The 18205-nt window shown below is 48.9% G+C and overlaps 7 protein-coding genes across 7 annotated transcripts; 2 read left to right on the top strand and 5 right to left on the bottom strand.

Moving 5' to 3' along the window:
• Nucleotides 1–238: 238 nt before the first annotated feature.
• Nucleotides 239–2575, bottom strand: ARB_01643 (uncharacterized protein; the record flags this gene model as incomplete). Its single annotated transcript, XM_003012089.1, has 4 exons — nucleotides 239–457; nucleotides 521–835; nucleotides 949–2421; nucleotides 2501–2575. 4 exons carry the CDS (start codon nucleotides 2573–2575, stop codon nucleotides 239–241), a joined length of 2082 nt encoding a protein of 693 aa, XP_003012135.1.
• Nucleotides 2576–3766: 1191 nt separating this feature from the next.
• Nucleotides 3767–6306, bottom strand: ARB_01642 (uncharacterized protein; the record flags this gene model as incomplete). The annotated part of the gene is made up of 3 exons (XM_003012088.1): nucleotides 3767–5899; nucleotides 5956–6183; nucleotides 6262–6306. 3 exons carry the CDS (start codon nucleotides 6304–6306, stop codon nucleotides 3767–3769), a joined length of 2406 nt encoding a protein of 801 aa, XP_003012134.1.
• A 1870-nt stretch (nucleotides 6307–8176) lies between these two features.
• Nucleotides 8177–9576, top strand: ARB_01641 (uncharacterized protein; the record flags this gene model as incomplete). The annotated part of the gene is made up of 3 exons (XM_003012087.1): nucleotides 8177–8527; nucleotides 8594–9342; nucleotides 9417–9576. 3 exons carry the CDS (start codon nucleotides 8177–8179, stop codon nucleotides 9574–9576), a joined length of 1260 nt encoding a protein of 419 aa, XP_003012133.1.
• A 509-nt stretch (nucleotides 9577–10085) lies between these two features.
• Nucleotides 10086–11442, bottom strand: ARB_01640 (FAD dependent oxidoreductase, putative; the record flags this gene model as incomplete). Its single annotated transcript, XM_003012086.1, has 2 exons — nucleotides 10086–11131; nucleotides 11190–11442. The coding sequence occupies 2 exons, from the start codon at nucleotides 11440–11442 to the stop codon at nucleotides 10086–10088; spliced, it is 1299 nt and encodes a 432-aa protein (XP_003012132.1).
• A 619-nt stretch (nucleotides 11443–12061) lies between these two features.
• On the top strand, nucleotides 12062–13691 carry ARB_01639 (MFS transporter, putative; the record flags this gene model as incomplete). Its single annotated transcript, XM_003012085.1, has 3 exons — nucleotides 12062–12122; nucleotides 12181–12389; nucleotides 12471–13691. 3 exons carry the CDS (start codon nucleotides 12062–12064, stop codon nucleotides 13689–13691), a joined length of 1491 nt encoding a protein of 496 aa, XP_003012131.1.
• A 301-nt stretch (nucleotides 13692–13992) lies between these two features.
• Nucleotides 13993–15885, bottom strand: ARB_01638 (DNA repair protein (Rad57), putative; the record flags this gene model as incomplete). Its single annotated transcript, XM_003012084.1, has 2 exons — nucleotides 13993–15355; nucleotides 15449–15885. 2 exons carry the CDS (start codon nucleotides 15883–15885, stop codon nucleotides 13993–13995), a joined length of 1800 nt encoding a protein of 599 aa, XP_003012130.1.
• Nucleotides 15886–16606: 721 nt separating this feature from the next.
• On the bottom strand, nucleotides 16607–18097 carry ARB_01637 (oleate delta-12 desaturase; the record flags this gene model as incomplete). The annotated part of the gene is made up of 2 exons (XM_003012083.1): nucleotides 16607–17022; nucleotides 17095–18097. 2 exons carry the CDS (start codon nucleotides 18095–18097, stop codon nucleotides 16607–16609), a joined length of 1419 nt encoding a protein of 472 aa, XP_003012129.1.
• Nucleotides 18098–18205: the final 108 nt, after the last annotated feature.

Here is an 18205-nt window from a genome sequence, read left to right as displayed (position 1 = left end):
AAAAAAAAAAAGAAGAAAAGAGAAAACAGCAATGAAAGCAAAGCAGAAGTGAAGAAAGGCCATTGCATTGTAAACATATGAAACATGGGAATGGTAGAGGTGTATGGCATGGGGAATCGGTAGGACGTGTAAGTAGTGCAAATACCAGCCTCCAAGATGTCATGAATGCTAAAGAAAAAGAGGAAAAGGTCATCTCATAAACATTTTTCTCATCTGAGTGCATGTGTGCGCGTGCGGTTTACTCGACTTCCTCCATCTTGGAGTCGCCGTTCGCATCTGCATTGTCCACGGTGTCGCCCTTTATTTCGACGTGCTTCTTGGGGGCGGCTGCTTGTCTTTCAGCCTCGAGTTTGTCGAGGTAGCGTTGCACGATTGGACCGGAAAGGAAGCGGATGTCATCCATCTTGGACATGTAGACTGCCTTGGTAGTGTCTTCGCCCTCCTCATAGAGCCAATCCTAGAAACTCTTATTAGTGCCGATATTCTACGGGTCATGCATGGGTCTGGAGGGCCGACATACCTCGGTGCTAGTGAGTTTGGCCCTGAGCTTCTCTTTCTCCTCCTCGCTTGCGTGCTCAGCGTAGACACCGTCAATCTTGTCTCTGAGTTCATAAATGAACGATTCAAGTTCATTCTTCTTGTCTTCGGTATCGGCAACAAGCTTGTCCTCCATAAACATGGCATTTTCTCTTTCGGCCAACTTCTCGCGAGCAGCAGGATCAAGCGAGGTAGATCCGACAACAACGGGAAGGTCTCCCTTGCGGAGCTGCTTCTTAACCTTGCGCATCTTCGGTTTGGCTTCGGCTTCGCCGTTGGCATCGTCTGTATCCATGGTCTGTTTCCACAGTTTTCTTATGTTAGAAAACACGCTCTTTGTCGTAAAGATTACCGGAAAAAGGGACATGAGTTAGCGGCATGGGGCAACGCCGGCATAATGGAAGTACTTACCTCGCCTTCTTTCTTCTCCTCAGGAATTGGTTCCTCAACTTCAACATCCTCCACGTAGTATCCGGATTCAATGTTCAGGATACCGTGCAAGTTCAGTCTAGCCTTGAGCTTACAGATCATGAAGTCGGAGTTGGCATCAGCGGTGACACCCTTGACGGAGAAGCGTCCAATCCAGGGGTTGGTCTTTCCAGGGAGCATGTCTGGTTTGGAGTAGCGTGCTTCCAAGTCAAATGGCTGCTTTCGGTAGAACGTAAGGATCTTAGTGGAAGGCATGATGTTGCCCTTGTTGAAGACGGTCAGGGAGGTGGCCTCATCTGGGATATCGGGAGATTGTTCCCAGGTGAATTCGATAGGGTAGTTGATGACATCGTGAACAGAGAAGTCACGGACACGGAAAACGGGCGATAAGATAGCACAGCTGAAGGCACAGCCACGAGCAACGGCCTCATCCTGGTTTAGGGTGAAGGAGAGTTGCTTGCCGAAGAACTTACTGATGGCCTCCTTGATAGAAGGGACACGGGTACATCCACCGACCATCTCAATGCTATCAATCTCCTCTGGCTTAAGGCCAGCCTCGGCGAGAGCCTGTTCAAGAGGGACAGTGATACGGTCAAGCAGTGGTCTAATCATCTCTTCGAGCTCCTCACGCTTGACCATAGCACGGACATCGACATCGTTCATAATGGACTCAATACTGATGGGTGCCTGGGCGTTGGCAGACAGGATCTTCTTTAGCTTCTCAGCAGCTGCAAAGGTTCGGGTCATGGCCTTGGGGTTGGTCTTGATGTCAATCTTGAACTTCTCTTTGAACTCCTTAGCAAGATGGTCGACGAGGGCCTTGTCCAGAGCTCTGCCACCGAAGTGACGGTCCCAGGCAGTTCCCTTGACGTTAAGCTCTCCCTTCTTGAACTCAACAATGGCACAGGAGTAGTTGCAGTGGCCAATATCAACAAAGGCAACACGCCGGGGTGTCTCGCCTTCAGCTGGAAGATCCAACTTTGTGATACCGTAACCAAGTGCAATGGCGGTGGTATCGTTGATAAGGCGGAGCATATTGAGACCGGCAATCGCGGATGCATCAATAAGTGCACGGCGCTGGGCATCCGTGAACCACGGTGGGACACTGACGACTACATCGGAAACAGGCAGCTTCAGCTCGGCAGAAGCAGTTGACTTGATTTTGGTGAGGTACATGGCAACAAGCTGGGTAGCAGAAAACTGCTCCTTCTTGCCCATATAACTAACCTCAGCACCGGCTTCGCCATTGACATCGACCAGCTTCGCAGAGCAGAATTCCTGCTCCAGCTGGACATCTGGATCGGAGAATTGTCGTCCAACGAGTAGCTTAAGAGAGCCAACGGTGTTCTTCAAGTTGGAGATCTCCTGTGTCTTAGCTGGCTCGCCGATATATCTGCTCTTTGGGCCAAATCCGACGAGAGATGGCGTGGATCGGTTGGAAACTTCATTTGTGACCTAAAAAGGTTGGCAAAACACAGCGGGCCTTTGGTCAGTGAGAGATGAACCGAGGACTCTGGCAGGAGGTTGAACATACAATATCAATACCCTTATTTCTAGCAACACCAATCTTAGTGCTGAGGGCACCAAAGTCGATACCAACGACACTCATGCTGGCGATATATGCGTCTTGAATTCGTGTACTTTAGTTATCTGCAATGACAATATAGTTAGCAAAACGGAATTCAGCCCATATTTATAACGCATATAATATAGAAGTATAGGCCAAACAGGATAGAAAAGCAGAAATTGATATGATGAATAAAGGTGAGTTCAGTTGCGGTCAAAGTTGGCAGTCTCCTTAGTTGGAAGTGAAGCAGCGCCACTCTCAGCCAACACAAGGCCTTAGGAGAGATCAATGGCACTCTTTCTTCACATCCAGGTCTCTTCCTTTTGCTCTCTTGATTCCCCAGTATCTAGGCCAGAAGATTGACAGGGAGGATGTGGGAGAGGTAGGCGGTGGTTATAACGATCATTGCAGGATACCGCCGTGCATCCCCTCCCTTGCACATTGAACCATGCAAGTTGAAGCCATAGCGGAGGATTATGCTTGCATTCTCCCTTCCCAACACCTCATAGGAGCCAGCCTGGACTTGCAGTAGACAGGTCTGAGAGAGATGTTGACGGCCAAAGCATCCCATAGAGAGCGCTATCAAGATTGATAGCTATGGAGGGGCAATCAAAAAAGGGAGCAGATCCCACTTACATCCGTTTCTTCTGATTTCTTTCTCTCCGGTCGAACAAGTAAACGAGTCCAGCGATCTGTTACGGACACTCGGGGAGGTCGACGCTCTCTAGGACAAGGCGAGGCGTTGCGTTGCTGTTGCTTGGGAGGGCTTCTTCTTTTATGGTCGCAGAGAAGCAAGAAGGCGGTTTTTTATTTTATTTAATTTTATCTTTTTTTCTTTTTCTTTTTTGTTCGTCACGAAATTTCAGCTTTTTTTTTTACGCTTTTTGCTGGCACTTTAGGCTTGGCATCACGTGATCGAAGGTTCTCGCTTTTGCTGGAAGCGAAAGGACGAAGAGCGAACTGATATATATATATATATATATATATATAGAGAGAGAGAGAGAGAGAGAGAGAGAGGATCTAGTAGTAGTAATAGTTGCTGACAGAGACAGCCAGAGCAGTCAGACAGAGCTGGTTCTATAGCGGACAAGGGACAGGCATATATTTGTAAGTCTACTTTTATCCAAAAAACTAGCGGCAGAGGGAGAAAGAGAAGAAAGCAAAGAAGGTAAAAAAAGCATTAGAAAGAAGTAACTAAACATCCCGTTTGCTGCCATATTTAATCTGGTTCTGTCATTTTTTCGTGGTGTCGACTGGCGGGGGCTTGATTAGACGCCTTCGGTCCCGGCCCCTTTTCTCCTCTGACGTCCCTTCTTCATCAGTCTCCAGTGCCAGGCTCTCACAGAGAAGGCTGGACGAGTCACGGCCACGCCCGTCAACGAAGCCGTCTGAGTACCGCCTGGTGAGTGGACTTCTTGCTGTACGGGCTCGGCAAGGCCGCTCGAGGCCAGCGAAGGGTGCGTTCCCTGGTGCACCATCGGTGGCAGGAAACTCGTAGGACACGCTCCTTAAACTCGATGGGGAGCTCCGGACAGGTGAAGCCGGCTGGCTTGGGAAATGTCCCATCTCGAACTCGCCCGTGAAAACCTCACCGACGCCCAGAGCTGCGCTTCTCCGGGCTATCTCTATCTTCTTGTGGTCCTCTAGCCCCAAAAAGACGCTTCTCCGGTCCTGGGCAATGAGATACTCTACGCCACATGGCCAGCCTATAGACGTTGCCCTTGAGGCTGAAGTAAAGGCAGAGTCCAACGAAAGCCGGGACTCTAATCCCGCACCGTTGGTGAAGTGTGTAGGGAGAGTAAGGCCTGACGCGTTGGTATTCTGATAACATCCATTCGGGCCCAGGGTAGGGGCGGCAAACCGACCCTCGGCACCCTCGGGAGGCTGCACTGGAACTGGGTCTTTGCCTTCAGCCGCTGGGGGAAACGTGTTCAGGTCTACATTAAGCTCATCGCCAGCAGCCTCAGCCATGTCGGCTGCCTGGGTCGGCGATGTGTTGTCGTCAGCGGCCGCTGCATCTGCTCGTGGACCACCCCATGTTCGTTGACCGGCTGTGAATATACCGTTAACCATGTAGAGCCAGTTGAAAAACGGGTTTAAAAGGAACATTATCGGGTATAACCAAGCCTTGAAACGACGAAGCTTCAATCCAAAATAAAGCATAAGCAAATAATTCAATCCAAGAGACACTGCAATGAACCCAACAGGGAGATTTTGAATCTTGTTAGATGTGGTAATTACCGAGATCACCATTATAAAGAAGAGCAAAGCCGTGGTTCTGATCGTGTTCTGCATGAACCGCACAACGCATAGCAGTGGATATCGATACCATAGCCTTGCATCGGTAAGCATACAAACTTCGTTGGTAATAAAGCCCAAGAACCAACGTCTTCGCTGTTTCAACAAACTTCTGAAAGTTTGAACTGCTTCCGTTTTGCAAAATGCGCTGGTACACATCTGGATCTGGTACCTGTCCCTAGCTCCAATCATGAACAGATGCGTGAGCCAGCGGTCCTCTCCCAAATGGCACTTGCCAAAGTCGAATAGATCGGCACATTGCTCGGCTTTGTCTGCAAAGTAGTACTTTGCCATCTTCCGGAAGGCAGAGAAACGAAGGATGGTGAGAGCTCCGGGGAGGCAGGTAACGGCACCACAGCCAGACTCTACAGATCGCTCGAATAGTTGTCCATGTATATATTCCATGTCCTGCAACAGTGTGATCAGTGTGGTCTTTTTGGTTGTTGATGTGATCACACCCGTCATCGCCAGCATGTTGCGTTTGCTTCCGGGTTTGAGTTCCATGTCATACATAAAATTCTGCAGGCACACGCGGTCGAGGATACAATCCGAGTCAATAAATAGGACGAATAGATTGTCGTTTTGTAGCAGGTATTTGGCGTAGACCTTGTCAATTAGTCTAAAGGTTTGTTTCTGGCAGTGGCGCTTCCCTCCATGCTTGAATCGAGAGAGTGTGACTCTGGCACCCTTATACGAGACATCTATGCTGGTTGGGTATTTCTTTAGTCCAACTGGAATACCAAGAAATCCCGCAACAGCGAGGTACGATTCATCTACCTCATCGCCGTCGTATGAGAGAAACACATGTATGCATTGAGGGGGATAGTCGCAATCGACGACGGAATTCACAGCTTTGAGGAGAACTTCGGGCTCCTCTTTGTACACCGGCATAACAACGACGGTTTTGGGAGCTGTCTTATCGTCGAGAACTTCTTTGATGCGTTTGGTCCTGCCCAGCGAATTCGTAACCAGCCTGTAGACACAGAACAGCCACGGCACAATGAGCAGGACAGCGAAAGTCCAAAAGGCAAACCATTGTAGAAACGACACCAGCTCATGCGGAAAGTACTGTGTTATAGTAGGTGGCAACGGAAGCGTGACGACCATGACCGGAAGGAAAATACCTCTAATTCACCATTATTAGATCTGACAGCTTGTGAAGTCCACCAAGGTGAAATAACCAACCTGAGCGCAGTGAACGCTATCATCATAACGATGGCGAGAATTTTCACACTGAAATGTTCTGCCTTCACGAAGACTTTGTACAGGCAGTATAGGAAAGCCGCAAGCCATAGAAACCATTCCAGGAAGGCCGCAAGCATGACAGGCCCAATGATTGCCACGTAGATAATCTAGATAATGAGCGAACTGTGTTAGTCTCTACAAGCATCTCTCTCTCCCTGAAACCAGGGGTAAAAAGGGTAACATACATCCTGGACAGGCCATTCTGTCAACAGCTCCTCTGAAGATACCATCGTCGCGTCGGTGAAACTGCTATCCTCCTGCTGTTCCTTCCAACAAGCCTTGTGGATGGGCTTGCCAGGTGGGTATTGATACCTCGTTGTCTCGCTTTCGAGACCCAAGAGATGGTTAGTTGACTCCCACGGGTGGTTGCAACAGCCCTGTCCTCCCAGACTATACAATCCCACCTACAAGATGCAGGAAGACTTGGTGAAGGGTTTCACCCTATGGCCAGTAGCTAAGCTGCAGGGAAGGGCGTGCCTTGGTACCCCTTATCACTTTGTACGGTTCGTGATAGAGAGAGAGCGTGTGTGTGCGTGTGTGCGTATGATAGTGTAGTTCTTCTGGTGAGGTTGCGAAATCTTGGGTGAAGAAGTTGTTCGGCGGGTGATGTCCCTTTTTGGTATCAACAACGACAACCCTCAAGAAATGGCCGCTGTAACCATCGCGGTCAGTTCCCTAAGCAAGAAGAACAGAAACGAAAAATAAAGAGGACTGCTGAGAGCTGATTAACTAGAAATACTAGTCACCCTTTGCGTCTCGACCCCGGCGCCCAGCGTGGTAGATTACTAGTTATTCCAACTACCAGCACAAAGAACACAGCCAGCTCGAGGAATATCCACAGCTCCGGACCAGCAGTCCGAGTTAAATAACTGATATCAAACGGGAGAAAGCGCGGGTCTTGCTGCTAGGGTTGCAACCTTTTGAAAAAGAAAAAGACGCCCAGAGGCAAAGGACATGATAAGTGCGGTCCTTGGGCAATCGCTATGGAGCCTTTTCCACTTTCCGCTGGCCAGCGCGACGTTCCGAAGCTGCAAGGAGGGAAAAATGCAGTGGAATTCTAGCCAGGACTTTTTCTCTTCTTCCAGTTGGACAAGACAGGCCTCGCTGTCGATTGCATTGCAGCCATACCCAGGCGTTTGCACAGCCAGGGGCCTCCCCGTGAGCCTTGACCAGCCTACACACAGTGCCAGCAAATCAAGGATAAAGAGGGAAAAGACTGAGGATATTTTCCCCTGCAATTGGATTGGGGAGGGGAAATCAAGGACGGCTTGCAAGTTGCCACTACAATCCGGTAACGCAGAGTCGCAGGACATGTCTCAGATCGAGCGTTCAGACAAGCGGCGTTGGCGAGTATTCCACGTTGTGCTTTGCTGTCTGTCAGATCCGCTCCGGCCAGCCGGCCACAAAGCCCAATCAACAGCTATGGCCATGTTGCAGTGCATCGCGGACGATCGATGCATGATTCCAGAGGCTTGACTCCGGTCGAACGGTTTCATCGCCAATAAAACATAGTAATAACTAGTTATGTCAGCCCAGCCCAATCATCTTCGCCATCTCGACATTTGCGCCTCAGGAAAATACATGACTTTCTTTTCACATCTCCGGCTCCTTTTTTTACATAGCTAACTAACTAGCTCGCTTTCCAAGCAAGTAGAATAATCTTTATCGATAGTGGGAGTGGAGGGAAAAATACATGTCTGACATGTATTGTAATATCTGGCACCATCATGGGTTCTCCGCGGTGAAATGTTCGTATTGATATTACATCACCAAGGGAAAAAAACATGTGTGCCTTTTTTTTTTTTTTTTTTTTTTTTTACGCAGCTTCAAGCGCGAAGCTTTTGCTCTCTATCGGACAAGACACCTAACTGCTGGAGGAGGCACTGAGCGTTCACCTCGACTAGAAGAGAGAAGCATCTCGCCTAAGGTATTTACCCTTATCCTAACTTACTCCTGCATCCTTGTGAGTATCGAGAGCCCCCGCATGGATGGTGGTAGAGACCTGATATCAGGTTTCTTCGTCACTTGAGGCTCAAAGAGCTAACCGTCTAGCCATTTCTCCTAGACCAGTACCAGGCCGATTTCCAGGAAACAGTTAGAATGGCGGAAGAGCAGAAAGTAGCTGCAGCTGTGGATGCTACCGCCGACAATGCCGCCGCAGAGCAGGATGTGAAGGAAGTCCTAGCTGAGCTCAAATCGGACGAAGCTAGAAAGCAGGACAGCGCAGATGCTGAAAAGGCCGAAGAAGAAAAGATCGTTGCGGCTGCTAAGAAGCTAGGCGAAGAAGCTCTGTCAAATGAGACTGCAAAAGAAGCGTCAGAGACACAAAAGGGACGTGGCGGCAGCCGTGGCCGTGGCCGTGGAGGAGTGCGCATCAACTACCGCGACAATATCAAATCGGATCCATCCTCCCTGGAGGAGACAGATGATCCTGTTGAGATTAGAAAGCAAGTGAGTGTAGCTGCCTCTGCCCTTTTCATGTCGCATGCGAGTTTGGCTTGACTCACCCTTGGACAGGTTGAATTCTACTTCTCTGACTCCAACCTACCAATGGACAAGTTCCTCCTCTCAAAGGTTGGCGGTAGCGAGAACAGGCCAGTTGAGCTCTCTCTTCTTCATTCGTTCAAGCGAATGCGCCGTTTCCAGCCTTTCAGCGCTATCGTTGAAGCCCTCAAAGGCTCGGAGCTCGTCGAACTGGTAGATGACGATAAAGCTGTGCGTCGCAAGGTCCCTCTTCCAGACACCATCAAGGAGACAGCCGATTCATCAGCCGTCAAAATATTCGAGGATAAAGCCATGCATCGCAGCATATACGCCAAGGGATTCGGTCCAGAGGAACCCAGTACCCAGTTTGACATTGAAGCGTTCTTCACTCCCTACGGCCCCACCAACGCTGTTCGTCTTAGACGTGCTATGGATAAGACATTCAAGGGTAGCGTGTTTGTCGAGTTTGAGACGGAAGACCTGCAAAAGGCATTTTTGGCAATTGAACCAAAGCCGAAGTGGAAGGGCACCACAGAATTACTTATCAAGAGCAAGAAGCAGTACTGTGATGAGAAGATCAAGGAGATAGAAGCTGGTCGTCTGAAGCCCAGTGACCGGTCTAGTGGACGAGGTGGTCGAGGAGGCCGCGGAGGTCGCGGAGGTCGTGGGGGACGGGGCGGTCGAGGCGGCCGTGGTAATGGTCGGGATCGTAGTGATCGAAATGGTGACCAAGTAAAAGAAGAAGCCCAGGCAAAGCGCCCTGAAGCAGAGAGAGATAGCCGGTATGTTCTTGCACGTTCGCAATTAGTGGGTTACAGCCCGCATAGGTACAATTCTGACTTGGCTTCTGATATAGCGGTGTCCCTGTCGTCCAGGTCTCCAGCAACAAGGCTGGATCCCAACACAATGGAGGTTCCAATAGCCAAAAGCGCAGTCGTGAAGAAGACTCTGGGCCAAAGGCCGATGGCAATACTGAAGAGAGACCAGCTAAGAAGGTTGATGCTAAAGACAGTTAAGCGCTGTCTCTCCACTCTTGTCATTCTCTTCACACCAAGCCTCGATCATGCAATATTGAAGATATCAGTTATATCTGAGAATAATCTTCAAATTCTATTTTTCTGCACCTTGTTGCTATGACCTTATTCCTTCCATACTGGCAGGTCTGATCTATTCGCATTTTACCTCAATTTCATTACACCGGCGTGATGGGGTTAACCTGATATTCGAGATGAAAAATATCAAAAAAAGCATACAAAAGAATTGTCCGGGTTGGATTTGGCATTTTGCTTTCCTACAACGATGCATTTGTTTGTCCTCTTATCATGTATCTATATGACTAGGCCTAGTGGCATACAAGTGGTACGTCTGTTTATCAATCACTCGATTCTTACTTGATTTAGACGAGCAGTTGTGACTTCGAATACTCTCGGGAACCAGGTAGACAGTGGCGATCTATCGTCGTTAAAGAGTATGCTGGTGAGTGCTTTTGCACATGAGAAGCACATTACCATGCCTGTAGAGTACGTTAGAGAGGGATCGATAACAAACAGCAGCGGGGACAGAAGAATAGAACATTATTACCATGCCCCTGAAATGAAGCTGAGATATACAGCCCGGGCTCGTCCGGGATGTCTCCTACCCAGGGGAACCCATCGGTGCTATATCCCATGATGCCAGCCCACTCCTGCCGTACTCTGCCTTCGGCGCTGTCTTGGCCCCAATTGTCGCCAAAAAACATCTCCGTGCAGCTAGCCAAATATCCACTGATCTCCGGTGCAAGAGTGGCATCATCCGTTGTCCCGTACTCATACAGACCTCGGCCCCTACCTTTGGTAAAACCTCCCCCTATCACGATATCGCATAGAGACCTGGGATCTTGGGAATAAGGGATCATATAGTCAAATCCACCAGCATATACAAAGGAATATGTATATGCAAGCCCGTCCTTGGGCATGCTCACTCCGGGCCGTTGTGCAGTGACCTGTCCTTTCAATGGTACGATTCTTCCATGTAGCGGAGGGTATAAGGCAGCAGCGTATCCGTTGGTCGCCATAACGACCTTAGAAGCCAGTATTTGGCCTCGAGGGGTCAAGACGCTCCAGTTTGGTTTATTACTTCCGCCTGGACTTGAAGTGATTCTGGTAACAGGAGTCCCGGTCTGCAGATTTGCACCTTTTGCCAGCGACAGCTTCAGCACTCCAATAACAAATTTGTATGCATTGATACTTCCAGCTTCATACGTAATAGCACCGACGGCCCCTTTGCAAAGGAACTTCTCCTCTGCATCTTTGCTGTTCCATAGGGTATATTTGCTGGCTGGGTCGTCTTCTCCCATGGCTTTTCGCATCGCATCAATGGCCTGCACCGACTCATCCCAGGCTTTTTGATCATAAATGATATCCACCGTCTCGAGTTCACAGCTGTCGCAAGGAATGCTGTGTTCCCTGGCAAACGCGTGAACTTGCTTGATGGTATCATACTCAAGTCTCGCGATCTTGACTGCTTCATCTATTCCAACAGCAGCCGCGTGCGTACCAAATGAGGTATATGAAGCTGCCTTTGTATGGCCGCCTAAGCATTCTCAGGGGTTAGCAGAGCTTTATCAGATAGTTTTACCGGCGTTATGTACCATTCCGTCCACTTGCTCCGCTGCATGCTTGCCTGGCTTCGAGAATGACCACTCTTGTGTGTGGTGACCGCGTGAGAATGTTGTATGCAATACATGCACCGCTAATACCAGAGCCGATGATAGCAATATCTGTATCCGGGGGCAGTTCAGCTGTTGAACGGAGGTCAGCAATCCCATCTGGCGGAACTTGCCAGTACGATGTAGTTGGCTTCTCCCATGGGAGCGTCACTGGCATCAAGGCTCTTTCTTCCATGGCTGCTCGAATATGTATGGGTATAGACTCTGGAAGTACACCCGTTGATAACTGCTATGAGAATTTGGTAGATATAAATCTATGAAGTTCACTTGGTTAGCTCGTCAGAGTTACCCCAGATTCAATCCTTCGATACGAGGTGACCAATTCAGCCCATCAGATACAACCGCGAGCCTCTCACTAACTAAATGGCCAGACCCATACCGAGTTAGTTACCTTTAACTACTAATTCTCGTATCGACTAACTAGTGAAGGATCGAACGGGTTCACCATGGCTCGAGAACAGTCACTTAAAGCCTTTCGGCCAAAGCAATCAACTTCTGTCTCTCCAGTGCCTATCCTCCCGGCCTATCCGCATGGACTTCCCGAGTCAAGGCTAGCATGATGGAGCATGGCAAAGCCGAGGGTGTGAAATATCCGTTGTCCCCGCAAGAGTTTCCCTGACGATGGCAGGGGGGAAACATTTCAACCATGAAGATCAACAACCCTGGCTGTCATACAAGTATCAGGGTGATTTTACATGCCCTAGCCCTCGATCACTGTGCATGAACATGGAGTCACTGTGACCTCTGTGCCGTGGACGAAGAATCTACAACCTCCAAAGCCACATTCGCGCAGAATGGAGTTTCGAACAGTTGAAGGGACCAATATGGTTCCTGGAACTGTCCAGATAGTTGACCGTATGTGTAACTATCAGCCGCCCCCCCTAGAGCTACGTCTTTCATTGCCATATATTAGGAGTATTTGATGCTAACCAAATAACATGGAGGACAGTGGAGGGGGCATTGAATGTGAAGCATCAGGAAGGGGGAAAGAATGATATTATTCTGGTACCCCAGCCAACGAATGACCCCAACGATCCTTTAAACTGGAGCAAACTGCGCAAAGAATACCATTTTTGGTTGCTCTGGATATGGGGATTCATTGCAGCAGTCTCTGTTAACTGGGTAGGCCCAGTTTGGGTGAGGCTATTACTTCGAGGTTCAACAAAAGGCTGCAGAACGGCTTATGCTAACGGCAGTATATAGACACAGCTTACAGTCGATTTGAACACGACATTCAGCCTTCTGAATGTTTCATCAGCCCTCGGTTATTTATTTCTCGGCATAGGCTGCGTTTTGCTTCAACCGATTGCCATGAAGATCGGTCGACGCCCAGTATATATTTTTGGTACCCTCCTTAATATCATTGGCTGTATCATGGGGGGTGTTCAGATCACGGTCGAGCAATTTTTTGGAGTTAATGTTTTGACAGGTTTAGGGGCAGCTCCAGTCGATTCTCTTGTGCAAATTTCCACTACAGATATCTTTTTCGCACATCAGAAGGGAACTAGGCTGAGCTTACTTGTCTTCACTCTGTATGCAGGATCATACTTGGGACCAGCTGCTGCAGGTTACATTGCAGAATCACAGGGATGGCGTTGGTGTTTTTGGTATCTTACCATCTTCTTTGGTTCTCTCATGGTCATCCAACTATTCACCATGGAAGAATCGAGCTTTCGACGGCCACTATCAAGAAACGAGTTCCCAAGCTCGCATGACACAGACCAAAATACATTGGAAGAGATGTCCATAACTCTCGAATCAAAGGGGAAAGAAGCAATGGAGAATGTTGAACCATCGCCAGACCCCGTTCCGCCTGGACCCAACCCCTATTGGAAACGTATGGGTCTATTTAATACTGCTCATGCCGACTCTAGGCCATTATGGTTGGTAACTTTGAGCCCCTTTACCCTAATCACATACCCTGCCGTACTATGGGGAGGGCTTGTGTACGGAGTCCAGATAATGTGGCTCTCCTTGATAACCGTCACCCAGTCGAATTTGTTTGGTGCACCGCCCTACAACTTTAGTATATCCAATGTCGGGAATATCAACTTTGCAGCCTTCATCGGTGGTATTCTGGGTATGATGTGGGGTGGCTTTGTCTCCGACTGGTGTATTCTATACTTCTCCCGTCGAAACAAAGGCATACTTGAACCAGAGTTTCGTCTATGGACTATGATCATACCCGCTATTGTTAACACAGCCGGACTCTTAATGTACGGACTTGGAGCTCTTAATGGCGTCATGTGGATTATGCCGGCTGGCTTTGGAATGGTATTCATTGCATTTGGCATTGGAAGTGGCGCTGCTATTGCTATTACATACGCGGTTGACTGTTATCCTAAGATGGCTTCAGAGGCATTAGTATTCATGCTCTTCCTAAGGAATTTGATTGGAACTGGCTTTACATTTGCTATCCAGTGAGTTGTCTTCTGATTTGGTTCGTATTAACAATGGTACTAACTTCGCTTTTCCGACTAGGCCGTGGTTGCAGCACAATGGTCTTCAGAATACAACCATAATAATGTCCCTTATATGCTTTGTTTCGAACATGTCATTCTTATTGTTTACATGGAAGGGAAAAGCCTTTCGCGAGTGGACTGCCGTGAGATATCTCAGGGCACAGGAGAAACAATTGCGAGTATAATAAATTAGCTGCTTGAATAAATGTTGAGCTAATTCTCTTTTTTTATTATTATTTTCATTGAACTACATTATCCATCGGCTATATATAAGTGGCTGACCTGGTTAGGCCTCTCAGTCCCTGGGGTAGGATTTCAAACTCCGCTGAATTGTACATTGGGTCAAACATTGTCTTGATAGACGATTGACCCTCCTCGGGAGTATCCCTATTGCCAGAACCGTAGCTACTGTTCTGTTCTGGATTTCCTGAAGTCCATGGTGAAAATACAACCACCATCTGCCGCAGTCGTCCTCGATACTGCGAAGCAGGTACGGACATATAGTCACTCCAAGACTCATCTTCCAAAATAGCAAAGCTTTCCTGAGATGATTGTAAGGGTTGTGTAGGGTCATGTTCTGCAGCCTTCTGAACCCCAGTTTCTTGACCCTTACCAGAAGGATCAAGATCGTTGTACTTGACTGCACTCTTTTCACCCGGATCTGTAACAGGTTCAGTTGAATCATCTTGATTCGTACTGTGCATATCGATGTTTGAATTTTGGACCGCCAGCATCGGTGGATAACTACCTGCCGGTTGAAACGAGCTTTTTGATTTCAGAACAATTCGACACCCGATTTGATTTGTCCATATGAGCCCTAACGCAGGAATTTTAAACCCTTTAGATATTCCAAGCGGTCCACCACTTGGGTATGAGTGAGGCGTCTGCGCCCAGCCTGTAAAAAATTGCTGCTGATAATCGAGGCTGAGTAGTAAATTAAACCCCGGGATATTGCACCTATCCTCTTGTTGCTCACAAGTACCTAAATTTAATTGAGGTGAATTGGCCGAAGGACCTCGAGGTAAATGGTTCTCGGCTGATTTTGGTTGCTGGTAGGGTTGAGATGCTGGGACGAAAGATGGAACGGCGCTGGGAGAAGATGCCTCTAGAGGACTCCCCGAATAGTCACGGGATTCCTCTGGAAAGGGATCGTGGAGTGAACTTTCAAAACTATCCGATATCTGATTAGCCACTACTACCGCAATATTGTGCGTCACGGCCAAGGTGCGGAGAAAGTGACCCAGTTTCTTCAGTTGGCCGGATCGCTCAAGGAGCCCGGATACACTCTCTGTGGAGCTTTCAGCACGGTAATTCGCCGTTATAGAATCGATTATGATAATTCCTATGTTATAGCGTGAAATCGCTACTGGTATCTGGTAGTTGATAATGTGCTCTTGGCTCTCAAGGTCGACGGTAGTAACCGAGTAAATATTATCCAAGGATGGGCGAGGAGTCTCGGGATGCAGAGCCTGGAGAGTCTGGTGTTCATTTATGAGTTGGCTCAGCCGATTAGTAGCTAGGTCCGACTCTGTTGATATATACAACGCATTTTTGGACAGGCCATGGGGTGCTGGCAGCTGGACTGAGAGAAGTAGGTGGAGCAGAAACTGAGTCTTCCCAGCACCACTGTGGATGTATACACGTTAGTTTCATAGCCATGACGAGTCGTAATAAAACAGAGTCCTTCGGATTAAGGACCGTCGTATGGGTTCAATTCACCTTTCTCCGGTCACTTCAGTCAGATATCCAGTTGATATGCCTCCAGACAAAGCAGAATCCAGTATTGGATCGAGAGTACTGATTTGTCCTGTCACGGGGGGATGGAGCACTTTGGACGCGCCATTCCCAACTACTGAGCTGCAGTCCGTGTCATCCCTAGCACTGCGGTCGCCATTGCCTCCCGGTTTCAGCAGGTATGTCTTGTTACCTCCATTATTTCGTGGTTCATTTCTCAGCCCAAGATCCTGGCGGAGAGCATCAAGAACATGTGCGGTAAACTTTCGAATATCTGTGACCGGTGCGCGAGAAGCCTTCGCAATCTCGAGAGCATCAAGAACTAGCAGTTCCTTGAGCGTAATGCCAGCCCTTTCCAGTAGCGGCAGTAAGTGTGTATATGCCTTGGTCGAGAGGTCAGGCAGTGTTAGAGATAGGTCCATTAGCGGGTTCGAGGGGTGCGCGGAGGGCGATGAGGGCAAGCAGCTATCCGCCGGAGGCTTGCATCATTCACGTACGCGTCGTCTTCGCGGCGGTATAAAGTACTATTGTCATTTGGATGTGAGGCTATGGCTGGTTAGACAAGTTAGACAATCGGTCAATGATGCAGTAGTCATTTGTAATCTTTTGAGGTTCAAATTTAAACTCTTTTATACCCGGCTTGGCGGCCATCTTGGTCTATTAAAGATCATTGCTGATGCCTAGATGCCGGATAAACCGGAGGTTTTTCATCAACTAATCTATATTAAAGAGCACGGTACGAGACACATCGAATCAACAATATTTCTGCGATCTGAGGAGCGCTGAAAGGGCTTTGCATCACTCTATCGCTAGCTGGATTAAGATGGCTAACATTGGCATATCAACTCCCCAACGCCTGACTTGATTTCACACAATGAAAAGAGTCCTGAAACATAGAAGTCATGATAAGAGACAAAGAGAAAGGAGAAGACCACATGCGGTGACTTTCTTTTCAGACAGCAAGCATTTGCAATGACAAAATGTATGTCTTATTAGGTAAGTAAGCCTCCTTCATGCACTGTGAGATGGCCATTTTTTCGCCTGTCATATTCTCACTTTGCCATCCGGTTTTTATTTGTTTTACTTCGGTTCATATGTTGATTATGGAGTTTCGGCCGTTGAAGTTTTGCAGGCTGGTATCATTCAGTTGCTGACTGGCTTGAGAGAAGCAGGCTTGAGGCCAATGTTGTTACGGTTTCTGAAGAAGAGGACGCCCTTTCCTTCACCCTTGGCTGTCTCGCATGGCTCAACCCACTGGCAGGTTCGGAAAGAAGTCCACATGGCTCGGAGGAATCCAAGACTGCCGTCCTTGGTGTCTGCGCGGTAGTGACGGCCCATGACCTTCTTGATGGCTTCGGTAGCCTCATCGGCGTTGTAGAAGGGGATGGTACTGACATAATGGTGAAGAACGTGGGTTTCGATGATGCCGTGGAGAAGTTGACGGCCGATAAAGCCAAATTCACGGTCGATGGTTGCGGCGGCTCCACGGGTGAAGTTCCACGACTCTGGCTGGTAGTGAGGAAGAGTTGGGTCGGTGTGCTGCAGGAAAGTGATGGCAACTGGTGAACGGGCAAGTTAGCAAAATGACGAAGCCAGAGGGGGGTATAGGGAGCAGGAATATCTGAACATACCAAGCCAGTGGTTAACCCAGAGGTATGGGGCGAAGTACCAGACGAACATGTTGAACCATCCGAATTTGCTTCCAAGAGTGTACAGGATGGATCCGACGATCAGCAAGCCGAGATCGCTGAGCAAGATCAGCTTGGCGTCCTTGGACTCGTACAATGGGCTGTTGGGGTTGAAATGATTGACGCCGCCGAAGAAACCGTTACTCTTGCCCTTTCCGCGTCCCTCGCTCTGACGTTCATGGAAGTTATGGCCGGTAACATTGGTGAAAAGGTACATGGGCCATCCAAAGAGCTGCTGGAGAACCATATCGATGATGGAATGGATGGGAGTCTCCTCGGTGAGTTCATCGAGCTCGTGGACCAAGCGGCCAACGCGAGAAGCATATGCCTCTCTGGTCTTGGGGACAAAGACCATATCACGCTGCATGTTTCCGGTAGCCTTGTGGTGCTTTCCGTGGGAGATCTTCCAGGAGAAGTATGGCACGAGCAGAGAGGAGTGCAAGACCCAGCCAACGGTGTCATTGAAGACCTTGGAGGTCGAGAAAGACTGATGGCCGCACTCGTGAGCCAGGACCCAGATACCGGTTCCGAACAGACCCTGGATGAAAGTGTACAGCGCCCAGAGGACGAAGCGAACTGGAGTCGAGGGGATAGTCTCGGGAGTGACATAGTTGTGGAAGATGTAGAAGGTGGTGGCAAGACAGGCAATGTCTCTCAGGACATACTGCATGCCGCGGAAGCCATCACGCTTGTAGCAGTGGGCTGGAATGGCATCGCGGATCTGCTGGATGGTGAAGTCTGGTAGCTGGAACTCGTTGCCATAAGTGTCGACCAACTTGCCGACTCCGGAGTCCTGCTGGTCTTCAGATTCCGAGGAGAGAGACGTATCAGATGCAGACATGTGCTGGGGAGTGTCCAGAGGCGAGGCAGTGGTGGAGCTGGCGGAGGAAGAGGCCGCCGTCTGTCTGCGAGTGGCAGCTCCAGCAGGAAGGGCGGTAGAGGCCATCTTATCAGCGAAACGAGGGGGTTTCAGCTCGCGGTCAAGAGCTGAGAGAAAGGAAGCGAGTCTTCGCGTCCCGGAACAAGACAGCTAAATCAGCTACTCCTTTGAAGG

This window comes from Trichophyton benhamiae (genome assembly GCF_000151125.1).
Source record: "Trichophyton benhamiae CBS 112371 chromosome Unknown contig01094.0, whole genome shotgun sequence".
In the NCBI taxonomy this organism is placed as follows: Eukaryota; Fungi; Ascomycota; class Eurotiomycetes; order Onygenales; family Arthrodermataceae; genus Trichophyton; species Trichophyton benhamiae.
The sequence above is the reverse complement of the archived record's forward strand: the minus strand, read 5'-3'. Positions and strand labels throughout refer to the sequence as shown.